General features: G+C 42.8%; 2 protein-coding genes across 3 annotated transcripts; both read right to left on the bottom strand.

Annotated features, from left to right (window-relative positions):
• Positions 1 to 5,026: 5,026 nt before the first annotated feature.
• n4bp2l2 (NEDD4 binding protein 2-like 2) lies at positions 5,027 to 8,475 on the bottom strand. The gene is made up of 6 exons (XM_076100062.1): positions 8,350 to 8,475; positions 7,090 to 8,078; positions 6,831 to 6,955; positions 5,945 to 6,033; positions 5,785 to 5,861; positions 5,027 to 5,691 (listed from the first exon to the last, which is right to left on the bottom strand). The coding sequence occupies exons 2-6, from the start codon at positions 8,076 to 8,078 to the stop codon at positions 5,523 to 5,525; spliced, it is 1,449 nt and encodes a 482-aa protein (XP_075956177.1). The 5' UTR covers positions 8,350 to 8,475; the 3' UTR covers positions 5,027 to 5,522.
• An 804-nt stretch (positions 8,476 to 9,279) lies between these two features.
• On the bottom strand, positions 9,280 to 23,095 carry brca2 (BRCA2 DNA repair associated). 2 transcript variants are annotated; one of them, XM_076100061.1, is made up of 27 exons: positions 22,951 to 23,095; positions 22,482 to 22,580; positions 22,039 to 22,260; positions 21,752 to 21,815; positions 21,337 to 21,389; positions 21,206 to 21,234; positions 20,973 to 21,084; positions 20,835 to 20,890; positions 20,282 to 20,372; positions 19,443 to 20,114; positions 14,865 to 19,322; positions 14,575 to 14,664; positions 14,420 to 14,489; positions 13,818 to 14,317; positions 13,542 to 13,732; positions 13,270 to 13,457; positions 12,983 to 13,153; positions 12,347 to 12,719; positions 12,112 to 12,267; positions 11,872 to 12,019; positions 11,686 to 11,798; positions 11,396 to 11,594; positions 11,128 to 11,294; positions 10,870 to 11,008; positions 10,529 to 10,785; positions 9,897 to 10,034; positions 9,280 to 9,803 (listed from the first exon to the last, which is right to left on the bottom strand). In XM_076100061.1, the coding sequence occupies exons 2-27, from the start codon at positions 22,534 to 22,536 to the stop codon at positions 9,429 to 9,431; spliced, it is 9,087 nt and encodes a 3,028-aa protein (XP_075956176.1). In that variant the 5' UTR covers positions 22,537 to 22,580; positions 22,951 to 23,095; the 3' UTR covers positions 9,280 to 9,428. The 2 variants fall into 2 exon arrangements, with proteins under 2 accessions (XP_075956176.1, XP_075956175.1); XM_076100060.1 differs by having other exon boundaries at positions 9,364 to 9,803; positions 9,891 to 10,034.
• Positions 23,096 to 23,377: the final 282 nt, after the last annotated feature.

Here is a 23,377-nt window from a genome sequence, read left to right as displayed (position 1 = left end):
ACAGTCATTGGACAGATAAAGTGCAACTTAATTAAATCTAAATCATTTTTTTTTTTTATGTCAATTGTATCAGGTATTCCAAATTATAGCCAAATGTATTGCAATTTAAGAATCAGACTAGCGTACTACTTTATGTCCCATCAAAGTTGTTTAAATGACTTGATTCAAATCTAGATTAAAAAATATATACATATAACCAAGGTCAGATTTTAAACAACCAAAATGCAACAATGGTGTATATATTTGCACATCCTCTGCTGCAGCCTTCTGATCCACCAAGGATGCAAAGCCTCTTACCGTACAACGTGTAGCCTGAACCGCCGCGCAAGTATCCGCCTCTATGCTCGGGTCGCTGGAGGTAAATGCCCCTCTCTGATCTAAATGATCGATCTGCCATGAGGATCAGAGGCACGCGCTCGACGCGGCGGCACCGAGCACATTATCAACGACATCGTGCGGACGGATAACGTGAGCGGAGTGAGGTCCCTGCCGTGTGTGGAGCCGCCAGCAGCGCACCGCCCCCCCCCCCCCCCCCTCTGGACGCTATCATATCCATAACATGTTGAGCCCCACACCTGTCAAGGTAGAAAGCTATTAAAGGAAAACTTCCGATGATGATATTTCAAAATTAAAGCCTCATTGGCGAGAGAGTCGCCTGAAACAGTTGATGACCAAGTAGCCTAAATATTGAGTGCTGACCCAACATTTTGGACATAACAAATGTATATTTCTGTGTGCAGGTAAAAAAAAAATTATATACCTTTTAAAATTTGTGATTTTCACTCAAAGCACCAAATCATGGAATCATGGCAATAGCCTACATTTGTATATTATGAGATAAAGGCAAAGCAAATGTAAGATGATTAAGTTTATTCAGTATATTGATTGAGTAGATTGAAGAACATAGGCCTGTCACCCTTCTAGATAATAGAGAATACAATAAAGACAATGTGCATGCTTGAAGAATGCCACTAAATGCAATGATTGACTGCAGTGTCCAATCGTTTTTTAGTACATGGAGACCACAGTAACTACCAATATAAACCAAAAGCAAAGCTATGCGGACTCCTAGAAGAGATGGTTTCTCTGTTTAATATAAAACTAAAATCAAAAGTGAACAAAAAAGTGTGATTATTTCAGCCAAGCACACTTTCATTATTGTATTTAACTTCAGTCCTGTCCAGTATTTACTAAACTGTACGGATTTGTATACCGTACATTTTCACTACTTGTCATTGTTCTAGTCAAAATGACACAAGTTTACGCTTTTATTTTGAAGAATATAAGGCTTAGTGTCCTGTCTTATTGTGGTGGACTTGAGCCAGATGATTGGTTGGCGGTGTGTAAAAAAGATGACACGCTGTGCGGTTGCACAACACGGTTGTCATTGGCTGTCAAGGTCACGTGACAACCAAACTAAATAACGTGCTCTGTAGTCTGAGTATCCAGGAAAGGCTAATGTTTATGCATTTAGTTGTAAAACAAAAACAAAAAACATTATCATTACATTTGTTTGGTTCTCGTGATAAACTAAATGTTATGCTTCATTCCCTCTCAGACTCAATGTCTTATAATCTCTGTTAAATCCCTGTTTGCAACTCAGTTTAGTTTGCAATCTACAGTATTTAGTTTGACAGTATAGCTGACATGGTGGCAAACAGACCTACGACACACATGAGGGCTATGACCTGCGTGTTTTGAAAAACAAAATAATATATTGTTAAAAGCCATGCAGTGACCACTTCCTCTCTTTGGCACCAAGCATAGACAACACAGTGAGCTACAGTGTGCATCAGTGTACTGGATTTTGCAAAGACATAAATGAAATGGAGGTCATAATAATGCAAAAACTGCCGTAATAATAAAAAATATAGTGAGCAGTGAGTTAACCATTTTGCATTGGTGGAGTAGTAATTAGCACACATTATCATGTCGTATCCAGTTTTTGTTGTCCTCTGCCTCCCATAGGTGCATCAGCTCTGATTTCATCTGTGCTTTTTCTGTCCCTAAGATGGTTAATGGCAGTGACTTAGTTGTGGCTCATCACTGCCATTCAGAGAGCACAAAGCCCTCATCCCATCTCCCTCACGTCATCACCATTCAGAGCACACATGCTCTTTTACGGCTGCTGCACTGCCTCACATTACAACTACAGGCATTGGCAGAAGTATGAGCTGAAAGCACACTCCCACACGGTGGGCCAATGAACAGGGAGAGCTGTTGAAAACACACGTGTCCCCGCAAGTGAGGTTTAGAGGCTCATAAACAACAGTGACTTCACCTCCGCAGTGCTGCATTTACTGTCAGCCTCTTTACCGACGCTCTGTTTAATCTATTCAATGAGGGATTCACATAGTAGGCATGGCACCATCCTTCACATTGTTTATGTTTCAAGGACTCTACCATCCCCCCCCCCCCCCCCAGCATGAATATTGGTGTTTTTATACAGCTGCAAATGCTAGTCAGAGGCATACATAATCTCACAGGTTGAGGGGAAACCAAGAGTCTCTCTGGCTGAGGAAACTAAAGCACAGTGATAATGCAAGACAACAGAGAGGAGGAATAGCCAAAAAGAGGAGCCATATTGTCATTTTGTTGATTTAAGCCATTGATGTCCATTTATATTTCTGTATTGTTTATGTCTGTATATACATTAGGAACAAAACCTCCAAAGCAAAAACACATCAAAATATAGGTACAAAAGATCCTCTTCTGCACTTTGACCAGCGTTTCCTTATAGATGTAATTGTTGCGTAGTGATCTAAGTGCTCAGAGAACAGGGAGAGCAGAAAGCTCCTCCACAGATTCAGATGCATGACTTTTCCTGCGTCTGACATCCTGTTGTTAAAACACAGCAGGATATTATGTCATTGTTGCACAAATTACAGTTCACGGTCTGCATAACCTCTCTTTTATTTCATTGTTATCCAAGTTGAAGTAGAAATCTCAATACCGACAAATAAAGCACGGTGTTTCCTATGTGAAGTCACAAACTGACCACCTGTTTTAGGAGCTCTGTGTTAAGCTTCTCCGTCTTCGGTCAAACAGTATTCTCTGTGTTGGCTCAGGTTTAGATCACAAATACATTGTTTCATTCTCCATTATATATTCTAACCAGAGAGATGGAACCATCAAAGCCTCGGAAATGTCTATGAGGGGCACGGTTATATACACCAACACATATAAACCACATCGTCTTTAAAGTCTGTCACTGCAAAACAAGTTGGGCCTAATTGTAGTCAACGTCCCTCGGTCCTTCTCGCTTACTGACGGATCTCTTTTATTGCTCCAGACTGGAAAAGAGATCCATCAGCACCACTCAATGACTCAAACTGCTAATTGGAGAAAGGGAGGCACTGCCATCCACATGAGGGACATAAACCCGGTTAAAAGCTCCTTTAAAACTGCCTCCACATTGATTATCTTACACAAGGTCACCACTATCTCAGGGAGATCTCACTAAACAGCTGAGCCTTTATATCTACTGAAAGTCGATTTACCAAGATCTCATCAGCTTTCATTTACTTGAGTACAAATGTGGAAATACCACGCTTGCGTCGGTTTTCTTTCATCTTTCCTTGCATCTCTCTCTTCATAATTTTACCATGCATACTCTATTGCAACCCTTTATGCACTAATTGGATTTTCCTTACTGATTGTAATCAGTTAAACAAAATGCTCATGACTTCACCCTCAGTCAAAATAAAACGGCCCTTTCTTTGTTTCAAATATCATCAATTCAGTAGTTTTGTACTTTGTTTACCTGTTCCTGTTCCCAAGTCATTTATCCCAAACATTGATACACATAAACTGCAGTAAAAGCTGTGATTCACATTATTTCCTTAACCACTAACAGGTGTCTTGCACATTAGCTCTGGATTCTGTCGATGAAGGTCAGCGCTGTGTAAATAAACCTCCGGAGAAGAGACAGGAAGCTGTGGACAACAGTACATTGCATACTGCAATCTGAGTCATCTATGTGTCAAGAGGCATATTTACGATTCCTGAAGGGTTACCAAACTTAACTTCCATTGTTATTATGAAGGAAAAGCCACTTCAAGATCCTCAGACAATCACAGCTTCTGGGATGTGAAAAACCTTCAAAACCAAACAGCACAAAGTCCAACGGAAAAATGCACAGCTGGCAAGATGAAAGAGCTGCTGAAATCTGTGTCTGTTCAACAGGAGAGGGGTGAATTAATATAAATAGCATACGATACAGAACAATGTAAGGGCAGCGAATATCACATTGACTGGAAAACTGCTGCCAAATTAAATAACGTGGCAGTTGGACATCACGACATGAGACAAAACAATGAAACAGCAGACCCTCACCATCACAGACTAAATGAGACTTTAACAAGCATATCTGCTTGACAACAATACGATCTACAGACTCAAAATGACCATGGACAGTATCAACAAAAACCAAAAACAATGAGCTTCATCAAATTGACTCACAGCTACTAACTTAAGATGTTTCTGTTATTTTGTCCACCCCATTCTGTTAGTGTTTCAAGCCTCCACTCACGTGCACCCCACTGTCAGTGTTCTTATCCTTCCTTCTATTTTTAGACATGAAATAGTGGAGCGGAGGACAGGAAAGGTAAACCCAGATCTGTCACATGAAAAACATGAACGATGAAACACTGGTGTTCAACGTGGTTAACGACACGTAAACATAAAGACTTCTCTTAACTACCATCTATTGTGTAGAATTCCAAACCAACGGGATCATAATTTCATGCCCGGATGGAGACATGAGTTTGAGTCAACACAGATAAATGATTCCTATCTCTCCGGAGGACTTCACTGATGTGAAACAACACATGAAGTGTGTTGCTTTTATGAACACCAGAGGGAATACAAAGGCAAAATGTGATCTCCGGCAAGACACAGTAATGAATGCCATCAGACAGAGCTCTCCACACTCACTGTTATTCTCCTCCCTTCAACCCTCCCTTTTCCAAGCGTGGCGGCAGCACTACGGTGTACTATAAGTGTATATATACCACAATACACAACACACTCCTGCATGCTTTTAATGTTCGGATATTTGGCACTTCCTGGGAGACGAATGGAAAATGGCCTTTCGGTGCCCCTTACAGGCCTTATGCAAAAAACAAGTCCTCGCCTTAAAGAAACATTTTGGCACAACCAAAGAGGTAAATTAACTATGAAACTTGTGGTTTACCAGAAAACAACTTTGTAGCAGTTCCTCTGCTGATTTCGAGGCAGCTGGTTTTCCATATTGTTGCTTTTTGTACATAACACACAATCTGCAAAAGGGACACGTCTGAAATACCAATTATCAAATACAAAAATAAAGCAGACTTGTAAAAATTTAATTATGAAAATCCCTCCAGAAAAAATAGATTTCTTCTGCCTTTACATTAATTTACAATATTTTAAAAAATGATTAAAAAAAATCCCGTAGAAAGAGTAGCTAACAATATTTACTCCATTACAAAGGTTTTGTTCTTCGAGGCAAATTATTTCGCTGGTTAAGTTCCTGTGAAAAACTAACGGAAGTCTCGGTCCTTCGTCATCGCCTGTGGCTGCTCTGGTCGCTGCCTCTGGTTCACGTGAGCGGGCTCTTGTGAACTCATGACAATGTCCACAGATATTGGAAATGAAAAACGATCCCTCATCCGTGCGATCTTCTCCTGTGGGACACCGTGCTTGTTCCTCCTGGAGGAAGAGAGTGCAGTGTGGTGATGTTAGCATCTATACGTATTAAACGTCTGGCATGTACATTTTAATATGATAATTAAGGAATCGTACTTCTCCAGCTCATAAAGATCAAACTTCCAGCTGGTGTCAGGTTCACAAAAGTCCACTTTGTATCCTCTCTCCAGGGCCTGTTCAAATTGTAGGAAATCTATGAAGGTGGTGTAGTACTCCATAATCAAACACACAAATATATTTGAAAGCCCATACCCACCATTTGGACGTATGGCTTCATTTCCCAGGCTTGCACATTTGTATTATCAACAATAATGGGAGATCGGCCATCATGCATAGCATCTTTAGCTGAAAGAGAATTAAACACAAAAAAAAACAGATTGATTTCTGGCAGGAAAATAAAAATCCCATCAAATCCCATTTTCTAATCTGTCATCCACCTAAAGGCGAGCTCAGACTACACACATCAGGAGAAACTTCACAGATGTTCTTCTCTCTAATCTCAATCATGCACACACTACAAGATATTATTATTACGATCATAGAGCGAAGCACAAAACTTGAATTACACCTTGTGGTTGTATGCCTCCGACAAGTTGCAGTTTACATATAGTGTCCAAAATGTCATCACTTCATCATTTTATCCTTTTAGACATTTGTGTGGAATTGTCATAACTGGAGTATGAATTATCGAGTTAAGGCACAAAACATGCTTTGTGAGGTCACAGCGACCGTGACCTTTAACCACCAAAATCTAATCACTTCACCACAAGTGGATGTTTGGGCCAAATTTGAAGAAATTACCTCCAGGCGTTCTGAGATATTTGTGATCATTTGGGACGTGAAGTATTCTCCAAAGATAATGTGTTGCTTTCATAATGCATCCACTTCATGAGCTAAAAGAGTGCCTGATGTTAGTTTGTGTGGGTCTAGGTGGAGAAGACATTTAACAGGCAGAGACACTGAACTAGCATTTCTGTCTGGCTTAACTACTCTCCATGCATGTCTGGAAATACTCTCACGGTGAAGAGAACACAGTAAAGACTCTCCTGATTGAGGTTTGACAGAAATGCCTTCGTGATGAAAACATAAAATAAATAACTTTTATAACATCTAAGCTGTCTGAGCATTTAAGGAGACAATACCTCTGTTCTGGTTCCATTCATGCGCTGCACCGAGAAGGCCTGGGTCATAGCGGTACCCGTCTCTGTAAGCAAAGTAGTCATCTGTGCTCAGTATCAGCCCGTTGGGACCAGCGAAGAGCCGCTCCCTGTGAGACAGATGGGACGCAAGTGTGCAATGAAAATAAAACGTCAAGGCTTGGAAGTATAGAGTTGGAGTTTTAGATTCCTTTAAACTGACAATGCACGTATTTATGAGACTCGAGATTACACAAAGACGTACCTGGCCAGTGTTGATTTCCCAGATCCGGGTAATCCCCTCATCAAGATCAGCACCAAGGAAGAATGGAATGCATTAGTGTTGGCAGGAGGTCGGCAAGGATGCTCCCACGGTTCATTTTCTGAGTCGTATCTCTGGGATCTGTCATAATCTTCAACAAAGTGACATGATTCTTCTTCTCTACCAACATTTACATCATCCGAGTGCCGGTCATAGCTACGCCGTTCGTCCCTGTCAAACCGGTGTGGAGAATCTCCATAAAAGCCCTGAGAGGGGTGACTGCATACATTTGGAGGTGGAAAGCCAGAAAATGTTGGAAAATGCGACTCCTCTTGGTGCTGGTTTGTTGGGCCTGAACCGCTCCAGTTTGGACTTGCGGTGGATGGTGGGTTTTGTGGATTTGGGAATGCAGTTGGGTGTGGTGGGCGATGGAATGGGGGTCTGTGAAATCTTGGGTTTGGTGGTCTGTTCAACGTTTGAGGGTTATGCCATTGGTTTTGAGCAGGAGCAGCTGGCCTCAGTCTTCTAGGGTGGTACGGCTCGTTCTGATACCAGTGGGACCAGGACGGCTGATTCTGCCCACTGTTTTTCTGGAAGCCCTCTGTTCCCGCACGACTGCTTGTGTAAACATTTTTTTCCTCGCTTACGTCCCGAGTGTGTTTGCTTGTAGGTGTTTTGGGAGGTATGGGTGGTTGACCATCAGGTGCATCAATCTTCTCAAGCTCTTTGTAAAACTCACTCAGTGTATCTTCAATGTCAGACTTGACCTTTTTGGATTTCGGAGGAGGAAACGCTGGACCGATGAAGGTGGTGCTGGTGAGTCCTACCTGCTTTACCGCTCGCTCCCTCACACGTCTGTCTTGACTGACATTGCTCGCAAATTTAGCGTCTTTGTCAGCAGAGCCATCTCTTCCATTATTGGTTCTTCCACCCACACCCACCAAAGGTTTTTTTATGCGCGAGGTCGTACAGGAGGATCCACTATGAGACATCTGCATTGGACAACAACACAAATTCAGTCTTTAGTGCTGAGAAAACATGGTTACAATGTACGTGAGTAGCTAACAGTTAAATAAGTAGGTATATCAGTGCACTTAGGCTGAAACCGAAACTAACTAAAACATTAGGTTAGCTAATGTCATCGCACGAGCTACACGGAAGACGGCGTAAAACACAACGTTATAATATTATTATATGTAATATATTATTATTACCACCTTAATATTCAACATAAAGTATATGTCACTATTCATCAATACTCACTGTATATATTCAGGACGCATAAATGATGGAAATAACGACATTAACAAAAAACACGAGTTTCACATAGCAGGTGCCTGTGTTTACGGAAGTGACGTTTTCTTCTTCTTCTTCTCTTCCTTAGCAGCCGGGGGCGAAGGTGTGCCCGGCTTACCCTGCAACCAGAACTAGCCAATCAGAGGCAGAGTAGGGCTGGCCGGGGAATCAGCTAAAGAGTGCGTCAGCACCTCCAGCTGGACTGGAGTGTGACACAATAGACATCACCCAAATAAATCCATGAACGAGTCGTTGACAAAATATGATCGTAATAGTATTCAAAATATAAAATGTTGTTGCTTTCTCTTCCCCTATTTCTCCTTTTCAAAACAAAATATTACCGGAAGTGGGCTTGATTATTAGGCGTAAAAGACATTTTAATTTAAGGCAAACTGGGTTAGTTTAACATATAAAAGTATTTTGACGACATTAACCTTCTTAAGTTATAATTTTACTTAAAATGAGAATTTGGGGCAATTTTCTATAATTGTACTAATAATCAGCGTTTTTGGACTGATTTAACACATAGTATAACCTTTTTCTGCATTTGGTAATTTTGTAGCATCATAGCGTGTAGTAGTCTTTCCTACTATTTAGCAACTTCACTACTATATTGATGGAGGATTCCATTTTGAAGTACTTTACATTTTTGTCTTTAAATAACAACCCTGATATAGTATATGTAAACATTTTAGAATTCACTTAAAAAAATGAAATAAAATGACCTATGTCATTATCTACAAGTGTGACTCCCTGATCAGACCTCTGTTATTTGTCCTCAAACGCAGCACAAATAGGGAATCATGGAGCTAAACTGCAGGAATGAAATTATAAATTAGAGTTCAACTTTACAGTAGACAAAAGAAAAAGTAGACAGACGAGAAGAATGAAGATCAGTATGAAGCAATGACATGATTTTACTAATCTGAAGTGATTTAAACTTTTTGTCCAGTGGGACAACAAAAACAACCACAAAATATGTTCCATATGCAGCCTGAACATTCATTTATTTGTACAGTGTATTAAAAGTTGTAGTGTGTTTGGCATCATACAGTCTTATGTACCTGCAGTAAATCACCAACATGCAATGCCTGAGTATCAATCATAGCCAGTTCCTCATCATTCACCCATTCATCCTCCACCGGTGAATTGACAGGTTTGCGAGCTGGAGTCTGTACAGTTTTTAAAGTGCTAGGTGTCCCAGACCTCCGAGGGGGGTTGAATGTCTTATTTACACATGGAGAAGCCACTGGGCCCAGATGGAGGACAGGTGGTGGAGACGGGATACGAGACAGATAGTCCAGAGCTCTCCTCCTCTTCACGCCGATAGGGTCTTTCTCTGTCGAACAGTTTGCTGCAGGAGGTTTCCTGCTGACAGGTGTGAAGGATCCGAGGCTTCTGACTGGCAGCTGAGAAGTCACCTGCATAAAAGGACAGATTTTTAGTTTTGAATGAATATGAAGTGGTCATGAGAGCAAATGCATGGAAGAGCAAGTACATGAACTCACACTTGCTTTTGTGTCTTGTCTTCTGACCGTTGTAAAAGCTGGGGCTCGTGTTTGCAGAGCTGGAGAGGAGATGGACCTCAGGCCATCAGATGTGACTAAATATGAAAGCTTCTCTTCAGCAATTAGAAAGAAGTTTTCCTGACTCTGAAAACACAAGATGAAAGTAAAAGTTATGTCATTTTCCTATTTTACAACATTTTATTGTATCCAAACCAAGGAGGTGGAGAAAAGTAGGACGAGAAAGCTTAAACCTTAAACCTTTAACAATCTTAAACCTTTAACAATCTTCGTCAGATCATTAGAATATTACATATCTCGGCACTTACACCGTACCAATATCCTGCATGTCTCATGTGTCTGTATGCAGTTTTGCATCTGTGCTTTATAGAATACTGATCAAAGTAAGTTTGTCTCTTTCCAAGTGTGAAATGAAGTTATATAAGATACGTAACAGGTCATTATAAAAGGCTACACTGATTAAAACGTTTCCACTTTGAAATGCATTTGTTGAAAATATGCAGATTTCTTCAGAACATGAAGCCCTTCGGCTGCGAGAGCATCCAGCCTTTTAAAGAACAAGGCGTCTTTAATTGAGTGAATGGTAAAACACTGTTTCTGAAGCACGTCGGCTGCTGTACCTGGACCAGGTTTCTGTTTCGGCTGAGTGATTCCTGTAGATGGCCTTCCTTGGGGTTTGTTGAGAAGATGGTCAGATCTCCGGCGAACACAACAGGAGTGGGAGACGTGGACTGACCTCTCAGCTGCAGGTTGCTCAGAGTCAACAGGACACGTGGTTTTACCAAATCCTCCAAGCCAGACTGAGCAAAGCTGCTGAAACAGCGCACTTTGACAAAGTCGAGTTTCCCATCGGCCAAATAGAATGCAGGAGAGAAACCTGTGTTCAAAAGCACAGACAATCATTTAGTAAACAATATACTGGAGTTATGGCAGGAACTGGTAGGATAAAAAAAAAGCCTACCCTGTCCATCTATGATACTGATTACATATCCTGTGAGATCAACTTCTCCACACAGCGACTGGAATTCTGGGTTTTGAAGATCCACAAAACAGGTAGAGACCCTCGGATGAAAATGTGTGGATAACCATTCCTGAGAAGCCTGAATGATTTACAAATATTACATATTGTAAATTATTTCCATCATCTATCTGACTTTATAAATACTGCATCTACAGTTCATCATGGACAACGAGTCAAGACAGTTTGTTTCCACAGTACCTGTAGGTCCTGGAACTGCGTTTTCTTTGTCCCAGTCAGCTGAACAGTCGTGCTGCCACCGTGTTTCTTTCCATCCGAAGTGGTGAGATTATAGGCTTTGTATCGACAGCCTTCCTTCAGGAAAGACTGAAGATCCGAGGACGGTCGCCAAAGGTTTAACTGGTAAACTAAAAAAAAAGCAAAAAAAAAAAGCATCATTTGAAACCAGTATTTTGAAAACACAATAGTATATACAACCATAGCACATCTACAATGAACAAAAACACACCAGTGCCGCGTTGGTCCGTGGAGTCAGCGACACAGAGTCGCCACACAGGTGTAACGTCTCGCTTGGGGCAGCTCCCTTCGCTGTCCTCTGCACTTTCTAAAGCTCGTCGGTAGCGATCCTGCAGGTCGGCCTGCTTCTTCTCCATCAGAGAACACCTGTAGGCGCGTAGAGTCTCCAACTGCTGGTCACTCAGATGAGCCTTGGACACGCAAGAGAAATAGGCGCACAGTTAACGCTCTGTTCAAAAGAGACATTAAGTGAACAATCTGTGAAGTAAATTTCTTTATCACCTCGAGGTAAGCTGGGTCATCCCCAACTGCTTCATAGAGCTCCTCTCCACCTTGAAGACTTGCAACACCCTGACGACTGATGCTCCGTCTTCCACGTTGAGGTTTATTATTACCTGAAGATGATAATTGTGTTAAAACTAATTCCATTTCAACCTGTACCCAACATGGTGAAATCACAGTTCCTACCTTTGTCCTCCTTTTCAAATTCTTCTTGAATCTTGGCGAACAGGATCTCCATCGCTTTCTGCTTGAGGCCGTTGTATCGTCTCGCCTCCTTCTCTTCGGCACGAACGGATCGGAATACAACGCCTCCGTCTGGTTTCCTCTCCATCCACTGCACAATGTGACAAGCGTTCAGTCATAAGTGGGACATGATAAACTCCCAGGTGTAACAGTGACAATATATCAATGCAAGACTAAACGCACCTGTATGGGGTAGCTTCTCAGTACGACAATGTCCACACATCCCACTGGTCCTCCGCTGCTGTACAAACAGGCGACAGGAAGCAGGAACGGCCTTGGATCCTTGTGAAATCCCAGCTTAGCGTCCCATCGTGCGGGTCTGCTGCTATTGGCGCAAATCTAAACACAAACCACAAATAAGCCAATTTATACGATTGCCTCGTAGAAAAGACAGAATAACTTGTGCTTCTTGAAGTACCTTCAACATGAGAGATTCAGGGGCCTCCAGAGGGGAGCAGGCTTCTTGTGATCCCACCAGCTGAGCCCCGTGGATGATCAGTTTGCCACCGACAGCCACGCGACCGCTGTGCAGCATGGCGGTCAAAGGTTCATCCAGCTGGGCTTTAATGGCATACCATCCGTCTGTCAGCCAGACAACTGCAGAGGGGTTTTCTACCTTGGCGTCGGCACCTCGTGGGGTCTTGGTGTCGTTGAAACTCCGTCTGTTGGGGGTCTGACCCCTGGAGACGACCCCGCAGACGCAGAGGACGAGGGTTTTGGCTGCCGTGTCGTCCTTTTCCATGATCTTCCTCAGAGCCGGCCTGCGGCTGTGGTCCACCTCGACGTCATATCTGACACAAAATGAATTTAGTCAAAATGACATTTAAATTTAATACATAGAACACATTGGATTATCTTGATTGTATGAATACAAAATGAAAATAATTCAATCCTTATAGAATGTAATTAATCCGGCCTTTGAATCTTTCACAAAATGGCAGTAGTATGTTTGATATCATTGTTAGTTCAGGGTGTGGATGTCTCGTTAAACATGATGAAATTAACTTCAACAACAGGAACACATTGAACTAAAATACGCTATAATCCCTCCCACCTGTACTTGAGCTGCAGGAGAACCTGCTCTGGGGTGAGACAGAGGCTGCCCATTGTTTCTGGAAATGATCTTTCCATGGACGCCTGCTTCCACACAACCCATCGGTAGTGATTGTCCACCCAGCCCTCACAGAGCAGTTTAGGATCCACACCTGCGGTGTCACATAATGCTCTGTGGACAGCGTAGAATAAGATGGTATTCAGTACAATCAGCCTGCTTTTAAAGACACACCTCGTGTCACAAAACTTACGAAGCCTGATTTAAACTCAACTAAAAATCAATAATACCTATGAAACTCTTCTTTCCCTGCCGTCCCATCCTTGCTGGGGATCAGCCATCCTCCATCGGCAAGCTGAACCCCGCCTCCGTCGAGAAAAGCTTCCCGTTTGATGAACTGCTTCAAACTGAAGCGAAAAGATTCTGCAGTCTCACTGGAGATCTCACACACATGCTGATGAACTCCATGTCCATACAGCTGAAGAACAAGAACGTGTCAAAAAGCGTTAGCGTTTTTAACCAAACACAACAGAATCTACCGACACAACGCTTCTGGCCTTGCCTGCTTCGGGGTGTATCTTGCAGGAGGCCTTCCGTTCACTGCAGCCCTCAACGGTATCCTCGTCACTCCCGAGGTCTTGGTTAGAAACAAACTTCCCGGCAAAGGTCGAACGGTCTGTCGCTTCTTTTTCCTGATCCTCATGTCTTGCATATCTCGTGCCAGCTCGACATTATGAAGATTCTGAAATATATCTGTCGACCATAAACACATCATTAGTTTACCTATGGTATGCAGAGCTATTTATAGTGCTGACTTTGTCCAACAAGCTTACTGCACCTTGACATGTGGACAATGAGTCCTCCACATGTGATGTCTCTGCAGCAGTGTCCTCTGATCCACAGCCAACAGGGAGCTTTTGATTCATCAGTTTGACACTTGTATTGTCAGCCAAGGCCACCGCCTCAACGTCTTCTGTGCTTTTATGACCAGTTAATCCTGTAGTGCACTGTGTTTTCTTAGTGGGCGGTACATAAGCGTTGCTGTTAAAGGGCATCACAAAGGGATGGTGGTGTTTATCCTCCTTCTCCTCCACCTGTGGTTCAGAGGAGCTCTCTTGGACACCAGGTCTTTGTCTTTTGAATGGAGGAACAAATGCAGAAGGTGTTCGCATGTTGTCCTTGAGCATCGTGTCCTTGTGACTCTCTGTCTTTGTGTTGGTGAGGAAAGGAGGAACGAACGCTGGCTTCTTGGAATGTGCCGATCTGCTTTCTCCTGGGGTGGAGTATTGTGTTGGTGTTGTATTTTGCAATCTGGTTTCCACATAGTTTTTTCCATTGCTGCAACACACACACACACAAAAAAAAAAAAATACATCACAAAAGAGCTGAAAAGCGTGTCAGCCGCTTGCAAACATGGCCGAGTAAATCACTTGTACTTACGTGTGTGGCCTCGTGATGTTTGGATGGAGAGAGACGCTGTACTTAAAGATCCTTCTGTCTTTCATCACACCTTCATCAAGATAAAACTCAGATCAGTTACTGTACAAGACACAATATGTCTTCTTTAGATATCATGTTATTACAGCGTTATTTACCGTTTGGACAACTCTTTTCCGGATGGAGTGTTGAACCATCAGCAGTTCTGTCAAATTCTTCCAGTAATCGTCTTTTCAGGGGAGGCTGACCTAGAATGTTTCACAACAGTCAGGAAACCATTAATGGTTAACAGTGGGAACAATCTGCTTAAATTAGAATATCCATTGAAGACCGCAGTGAAATATCTATGTAAGCAAATAATTCAGATTCAATAAGTTCTTTAGACAATCTGTGCAGCATTAACAAAAACATGTTGTACTACTTAAAGGTCTGAGTGATAAACACTTACCAGTCATATCCGGGTCCTCTATTGATCTTTTGTCTGTGCCCCGTCGTTCCTCTACAGACCTCTGGCTGGATTTGGGGTTTTCTTGCAGTGGCACATTTTCTAAAGTCATTGAGAGACTTTGGGCAGCTAGACTTTCGTCCTCTAACAAAGCCTTAGTGCAGTCCAGCGCTTCCTGGGCGAAGAACCTCTGCTGGGTTTCAGTGCAGCCACTCAGGTGAAGTGACTGGAAGTTTAGAACTGAAGACACCTGTGGCCCTTTGACCGTAGATCCCGCTCTGCTGCTTGTCTGCTTTACACTTGACATTTCCTCTACAGGGCCATCATGGAGGTTGCCCAACACCGGTGGGGTCATTTTGTCTTCTCTGACCCCACATGCATCTGCATGTTCCTGGTCTTTGATAAAAATGCAACGGGGTACACTTGTTTTATTTTCATGGTGAGTCTCTTGCAAAGAGGATAAAGACTTAACTACGTGAGGGGCACTAAACCTGTCCTTGTACCTGGCTGTGGTGGGATTACAAGGTGTCTTCACACCCTTCACTTTTGATAGATCTGACTTACCGTCATGTAGGCTTGTCGAGTTTGAATCATGACGTTCAACATCAGCTAAATCTGTCAGTTTTTCTTTTGCTTTCGACAGATCTTTCTGTGACACGTGGACCTTTGCTCCCCCTGCAGTTGTGAAACCACAATGTGTTTTCTCTGTGTTGTCGGCATTGTCTCGTGTCTCGTCTCCGTTCCTTGCATCTGGAACAGCTGGGATCTCCGCATTGAACCCGATGTCACTGAAGAGAGCTTTTGCCTTCTGGAGGGCCTCAGATGAAAAGGCCACTCGCTTCCCACTGGCTGCAAGAAATCCACTATTCCTGGGTGTTGGACCAGGAACCGGCATCTTGGAATGGGTTGGTTTAACAAAGATGTGATCCTCAACTTCATCGCATTCACTCAACAGAGTTTTTGCTTTCTTTAGGGCTGCGGATGAAACGGCCACTCCTTTGCCGCTGGCTGTCTGAAATCCACCACTCTGTGGTGGAAAAGTGTTTTCTTTTTGTTTCAGTTGTCTGTTTGTGTCCTCAAATGGAGCACTTTCATTCAATAGAGACTTTGCTTTTGTCATTGAGTCATCAGACACGGATACTGTTTTCCCACTGGCGGTGCAGAATCCACCAGCTTTGCTCATCTCATTCATGGCGGAGGAACTACTGTTCTTTGATGTTGTGCACAGCAGGGGAGAAAGAGTCTTCGTCACCAAAGATGGGTTTCCATGTAAAGCAGCTGCGTTGGAAAAATCAAATGTATTCTTAAAAACACCTTTGTGACTCTCCACATCATCAGGATGCATCTTCTCATGGTTTTCAACTAACCCCATGTTCACATTTTCAAACTCAGTGTGTCCCCCTCCGAGCTCTTCAGAGATGTTTCTGTCCAACCTCTGATCTTCTTTACATTTTGAAAGGTTTTTCTTCTCGCTGCCACTTCCGCACACAGGTGCTTTACTTTTCTTCTGTTTTACCGACATGCCATCGTTACCATCCATCATGGCACAGTCCTCGAAGAAAGCGTCCGCTTCTTGCATTGCTGTTGCTGAAATAGAACAGTCATCGAATCCTGTCGTAAGGTCTTTTGCTTTCGACAGATCTTTCTGTGACACGTGGACCTTTGCTCCCCCTGCAGTTGTGAAACCACAATGTGTTTTCTCTGTGTTGTCGGCATTGTCTCGTGTCTCGTCTCCGTTCCTTGCATCTGGAACAGCTGGGATCTCCGCATTGAACCCGATGTCACTGAAGAGAGCTTTTGCCTTCTGGAGGGCCTCAGATGAAAAGGCCACTCGCTTCCCACTGGCTGCAAGAAATCCACTATTCCTGGGTGTTGGACCAGGAACCGGCATCCTGGAATGGGTTGGTTTAACAAAGATGTGATCCTCAACTTCATCGCATTCACTCAACAGCAATTTTGCCTTCTTGAGAGCTGCGGATGAAATGGCCACTCCTTTGCCGCTGGCTGTCTGAAATCCACCACTTCTAGGTGTTGAAACCTGACTTTGGTTGCAGAGATGGCCGGTTCTTAAAGCATCCCCTTTTCTTTTCAGTTGTTTGTTTGCGTCCTCAGGTGTACGACTTTCATTCAAGAGACGCTCTGCTTTTTTCAGTGCGTCAGCTGACATGGACGCTTTGCTCCCACTGGCTGTACAAAATTCACCAACACTGCTCAATGTATTGATGGTAGAGGAGCCGATATTCTCCGATGTTGTGCATGAGAGAGATGAAAGTGCCTTTGCAGACGGGTTTGTTAAAGCCAGTGTTTTCGTAAAACCCAAATTGTGAATCTCCTCGTTATGCTGTACAAACTCTGTAATGCGCGCAGCTGGTCCAGCGCTCACATTTTCAAACTCACCGATTGGTTCTTTAGAAAAGTTTACTTTCATCCCTTGAACTTCACTTGTTGGAAGGGTTTCCTCATGACCGACACTTCCGGGCAAGGCTTCTAAGCTCTCTTTATGTTTAACTGACACGCCAGCGTTACTGTCAATTGCATCACAGTCTCTGAAGAGAGCATCTGCCTCTCGCATAGCTTTAGCTGAAACAGAAATCCCTTTCCCACTGGCCATCTGGAACCCGCTTTGACACGCGACTGTGTCCCTTTTGCTGTTCATCAAACTTTTTGCAGCCTCTTCATCTCTAATGCCTGTGACCCGTCTGTCCTTCGTGTTGGAAGAACCGCCCTGAACCCTCCCCTCAGCATCGTTACCACAACCTGTGAACGTAGAATCATCCTCTCCATGAGGCAGAACGTTACCCGTGGGATTATCCACACTGTGCCTCGGCTGTCTTTTAGCATCCGTTTCGCTACTTTGCTTGTCCGGTGCCGTTTGACTCGTCACAAGATTCTCCTCCAAATCTGCAAACAACGCTCTAGCTTTGCCCAGACACTTTTTCGAAACCCTCAAAACATTTCCTCCTGCGGTCTTGAACCCTACACCGAGCATGAAAGGATGTGCGTTCTGCAGCTTGCTCGTTTCACCGTGCACAGCTCCGTCAAGCTTTTTGGGTCCAGCTGACATAACACTACGACTGCCTTCGGAGATGTGCTTTGAAGAGGTAGAAACCTCGTCAGGAGAGGAGTTTTCTTTTTTCATCACGCTCGACAACGACAAACCTGTGGATTTACACGCGACGTCGGATGTTTCACGGTTCGTTTTACCATCTGAAATGGAGGTCGTTTCGTCAGGCATCACGGTTGCTGCCTTTTCAGCTTCTGAACTAAAACTGTCATCAAAATCTATACCCGAAAGAAAATGTGGGTCAAGCTCTCTGTCAACTTTTAGGGGAGAGAAGGCATTATCGGGACAGTTTTGTTTCGGCTTTTCAGTTTTAAACTGCGTGAATTCAAACTGGCTATCTGCTTCTTCCAAGAGAGTGCACAGCTCCGTCACATCAGCTCTTTGTGAAGCTGTTAACTGGCAACCGATATCCTCATTTCTTTCACTTGCAGAAAGTGGCTGGTTTGAGTTAGCGGGTGGATTTTTCACTGATCCGGGACTCATTTCCTCTTTAGTGTCGTGGGCACATTTGGTGGGCCGGCCACTCGAAGTTCTTCCCCCTTCAGTCTCTTCAAAGAGACGCTTGGCTCTTTCCAGGTTGGTTGAGGAAATGCGTATACCCTTATTTGAAGCGGTTTTGAATCCTGATGGATGGACGGAAGGAAGAGAAACCGTTTTCTCTGGCAGATTGCCACGAGCTTGACCATTAAGTGAACTGCGATTACTGTTTTCGACAGCTTCTTTTGCACTGCTGGGCCGTCGTGCTGATGTGCTCTCTATGTGCAACTCACTCTCTCTGCCAGGGCCCAGGGTCTGGCTTTCCCCGATTGCACTGGGCCGCTTGGCATCCGTTTCGGCCGCTTGTAAAATATCATCCAGATGGGCTTTTCCGTCCCCTTTATTTGTAGATGTGACAGGAGCGGTCCTTTGTTTATCGGCCCACTGACGACCACCGATCTCTGAGCTGGGAAGAACAAAAGACGGTGCAGTACCGTGAGCGCTATCTGCAGCAGCAGACTGGAATCCACCGTCACTTATTGTTCCCTCTTTGATGGTGTTGTTTTGATGAGCGGTAGAAACGTGTCTTCTGTCACCGGCGCCGTCACGGTGAGGCTTTGCTTGCATTGCTTTCTGCTTGGCTCGCTTCATGGCCGACAGACAAGCCGACGGAGAGAAGCCGTTTCCAGGAGCATCCTCTGGTACTTTAATCAGCTTACAGGGGTCGGACATTTGACTGAAATCTTGTGCGAAATCTTTGCAAAGCTGCGACATGTCAAGATCCTGGATTTTTGCTTGTAAAGAAGGACGTAGATTTACATCAACGGGGAGATTTCCCCGTTTCTGCATCTCATTCATCCCGATACTGCAACAGTCCGCTTCGTCCGGGGCTTTCAACCGCTTCACATTGACTTCTTGTCCTGAAAAAGCAGGATGAAAAAAAAGATAAATTCCATTACTGTAGAGAAGGGGCTTTTATCATGTTAATACATAATCTACTTTAGCATTGCTACACTTAACATGCATGAGACATGCGTTACCAGAATCTGGAACTGCGGGTGATGAGTCCATCCTCGGACACTGCGTTTCTTTTCCTTGAACTTGCAGTTTTGAGGTCTCAACAGTGTAAACAAATGTTCTCTTTTTCTTGGTAAATCCAGAGTCTGTGTGTTTCATAGGTGGCCTGCCTACCAGCTGGCCAGAGTCAGAGTCATGCTGCAGGTGTTCTGTTGGAATACTGTTTTGCACTTGTAGAGCAGGACTATCATCATGGCAAGAAGTTTGCACAGTACAAGGTGGGAGTTCAGATAAACTCAACGGAGACCACTGGGTGATTCCACTCTCTACAGTTTTCACCGGTGGGGGTGAGGGAAGCCTGCCAGGGTGCTGATCAGCTGTTATCTGTTTACTGGACGCAGCGTTGTTTGTTGATGAGACGTCCGTAGAGCTGCAGCCATGTTCTTTTGTTGGAATGATGTGCTTTCTTTTGGTTCTGTCAGTTTTCACTTTCCTCAGCGCTGAGCTACTGTTGGTGAAAAATATAGACAGAACATTTTCAGCTCCATCAAGAACACTTGCTACTGTTCTGCGAATTTCTCCATCCTCGATAGCATCCGGTAGAGTCTGTTTCCACACAAGGTCGCTGTGATTCAGTGAGCTGTGGGGGGAGTCGTGGGACTCTGTGTTCTGAACAGCCTCAGGGGAAACCGCACCTGTTGATTACAGACAAGCAATAAGTATCATTTTGCATTACGCATCTAAAAGCCTGTGCAATGGGAAAATAAGTATCAATTTGTTGCAATTCATAGTTTTGTAATTCATATTCAGAGCTACTGCACCATCTTGGATACGAGCAAATTGTAATGAAAACACACAGTACCTTGGAGGATGGTAGGTAGGTCATTGTTTTTGGGCGACACCGCTCCAACTCTGGATGCATTTGAAAGAGACGGAAAAAGCTTCCGTACAAACTGAGAGAGACAAAAACAGAAGCAATTTGAATTGTCACACCGGCTTATTCACTGTGTTTACTGTACACTGGGAACAAGATCTGGACCCTCCACTTTAGAGTACATGACTCCTCTCGCTGTAGCTTAGGAGGGAGGGAGGGACAGGTTACGTTTCAGAGGCCAGATATGTGTCTGTGTGTGCTAGGATGTAGTTTTTCTGTGTGTGTGTGTGTGTGTTGGGATGTTTTTGTATACAACTCGGAAAATTCAATAAAGAGTTGTAAAAATATAAAATACATAAATTAATGTGAACATCTGCCTTTTTTCTTCCTCTTGATCCCTTATCTATTGACATTTCATATGATATGATGATACAGATCATGAAATATAGAATAAGCAGAATATTTGTAACTCGTTTATTTCTCCATTCTATAAATTGGGGAGATATATCTCTTGCATGTTTGGACTGGACAAAGTACTCACCACAACATTTCTGTCTGCAGAAACACTCACTGGAAAGGGACTGTCATCACTTTTAGCTATAAAATAAAGACACAATTATTTACATGTGATTCACATATCTAGATTTACAAACAACAACCAGTTGTGTGATTTGCTTACACAAAATGAGGGTGGATGGTACGGCTGGTGGGGTATTCAGAGAACTGGTCCATGACATATCAGGATGAAGCTGGGCTCCGAGACATTCAGACATTTGCTTGTCATAGCTGACCTGTATCATTCAAAAAAACAGAATAAAGAGGGGAAACATTAATGTTATCCACTTCTCCACATTCACATACTGACATTTGCTGAAAATAAGCGAACATCACTGTTAGATTCAGGACACTTACTGGGGATGTGTGTGGGGTGTGAAGCAGATCTGTGCGTATGACAAAAGCAAACAAATTAACCAGAGATGATTACATCTTTTTTTTCCAGATATAATCCAAACAGATGAAATACAGACACATTTACAGCTCACCAAAACGGTCCTGACTCCGAGGATGGAAACCTCCATATTTTGCACCTGGGATCCTATAAAGACCACAACAGACATCACAAACTGCAGTGACAAAACATGACTTTGGCAAAATTACTTTTAAATTATCTCCATAAACACTGAATTAACAAAGTACGGGAATATATTTTAGATGTGAACTTTTTCTATTATTATTATTATTTCTGTAGTATTTTCTCAAAGAACAATTCTTCACCATTAAGAGATATATAAAACAATATTTATTCCTTTTTTGCTTTAACTGAAAAGCCCTTCAGAATGCCTAATAACATGAAAATAAGAACTATGTACAGTTCAATTTAAAATAAATAAATAAATAAATATATATATATATATATATATATCAGAGACAGTCAAGTCTCAGAGTTGTTGCACTCACCTCTCTTTTGACGTCTGGAACAAATATGGACTTTGGGTTGTCGCCCACGGCAATGTTTCCTTTTCTAGGTTGTACCACAGAGAAACATTCATTTTAGATGCAACTTCAAGAAAGCTTTTCAATGCAGACACAAGTAGATTACTACAATATACAACAATTAATTCATAATGTCCCATGCAGACATCCATATTCTTGTTGTGCTTAGCACGAGTGTATGTACGAGGAATAATAACATAAATAAAGACATGCAGTACTGTCGCACTTTAATCAAACATAACCTCGTTCACCAGTGAATGACTGCTCATCCTCAGTTTCAGGAGACACAACTCGTCTGTGCCTGAAGACTTTGGGGGTTGAGAACATCTGGCTGTCTACTGCAGTTTTGTCAAAGGGTGTTTTAAAGTTGGCCTCTTGGTTCCCACACAGGTCATCTTGATCAGAGACATTGCCCTCAGTGAACATTTGAGATGTCAGTGTCTCAAACCAGTCGGGATCCAAGGCTCCCAAGTCTATATTAGAAAATGAATAATGATATGAAGAAGAGCAATGAGAACACAACCTTTATGTTTAGTCTGTTGTGATTGCACAAAAAGTACCATTATCTGATTATGCTGCTGGATTTAAAGGTTTAGACACACTGTAATGCATTATGACAGTCCTGCAACATGGACAATCTTTGTGTAGCTTGTCATGTTTACGTTTTATTGTAACGTAAACACAGACGTCTTACCTTTCCAGATTTCATCTTTAAATGTCTCGTACATGTTTTTAGAGGTTAAGTCCATTCCAGGTGATTTAAGTAACCCTTCAACTTTGTTATGTGGCACAGCTGCGAGGACAAAGTATCACAAGTTAAAGTTTAAAACTTATCTCAGTCAACGTTAGTATACATTCCCCAGGGTGGGCAAGGACAGCCTTGGGCAAGCTGCTAGCGTTGATCAACTCCATCAGCTTTCGTTAACGTTAGGTAACTCAACTTGACATTAAAAATACTTCGGAAAAAATGGCGACAAAGTAACGCTTGCTAACGTTGGATTCACAGCCATGGCAAATGTTATAGTTGGTTGCCAACGCCTAGAAAACCCCTCACGCATCATGAAGGTTAACTTACATCGACTGCTAATGTTACACGTTCACAAAAAGAAAACAGAGCAACAATAGATGTAACTACTTACTTTAACTACGTTAGTCTAACTTACCATGGCGGCGTAGTGTTGACTTGCATGTCTCAATGCGACTATTGACAAAATGTTGACGACATTCCACAAAACCACGATATAAAATGATACAGAAGTTTAAATAAGAGTCAACCTGCTAGCTAGTTTACGTTGCCCTGCTTAGAAAACAAACGTCGCGCGCTGCACACCGGAACTCAGTCTAACTTCAAAATAAGAGTCCGGTTTAAATTAAACTATGGAGACTGAAGTCCAGCTAATTGCACATGCTTTTAAAACAATATGGGGCTCATTACATGGATAGTAGGATGTTTTTAATAGCGAGAGGCGATTATATTCGACTCGGTTGCATTATTTCAATAACAGATGAACAATATATTTGAAACCGTATACTCCATTTCTGCCCTAAGTTTAGCCTTTCAGGCAGACTTTCCGACTGAGCCACACGTCA

Source organism: Anarhichas minor, unplaced genomic scaffold (assembly GCF_050575085.1).
Source record: "Anarhichas minor isolate MPS153535 unplaced genomic scaffold, ASM5057508v1 ptg000026l, whole genome shotgun sequence".
NCBI classification, from domain to species: Eukaryota; Metazoa; Chordata; class Actinopteri; order Perciformes; family Anarhichadidae; genus Anarhichas; species Anarhichas minor.
The sequence above is the reverse complement of the archived record's forward strand: the minus strand, read 5'-3'. Positions and strand labels throughout refer to the sequence as shown.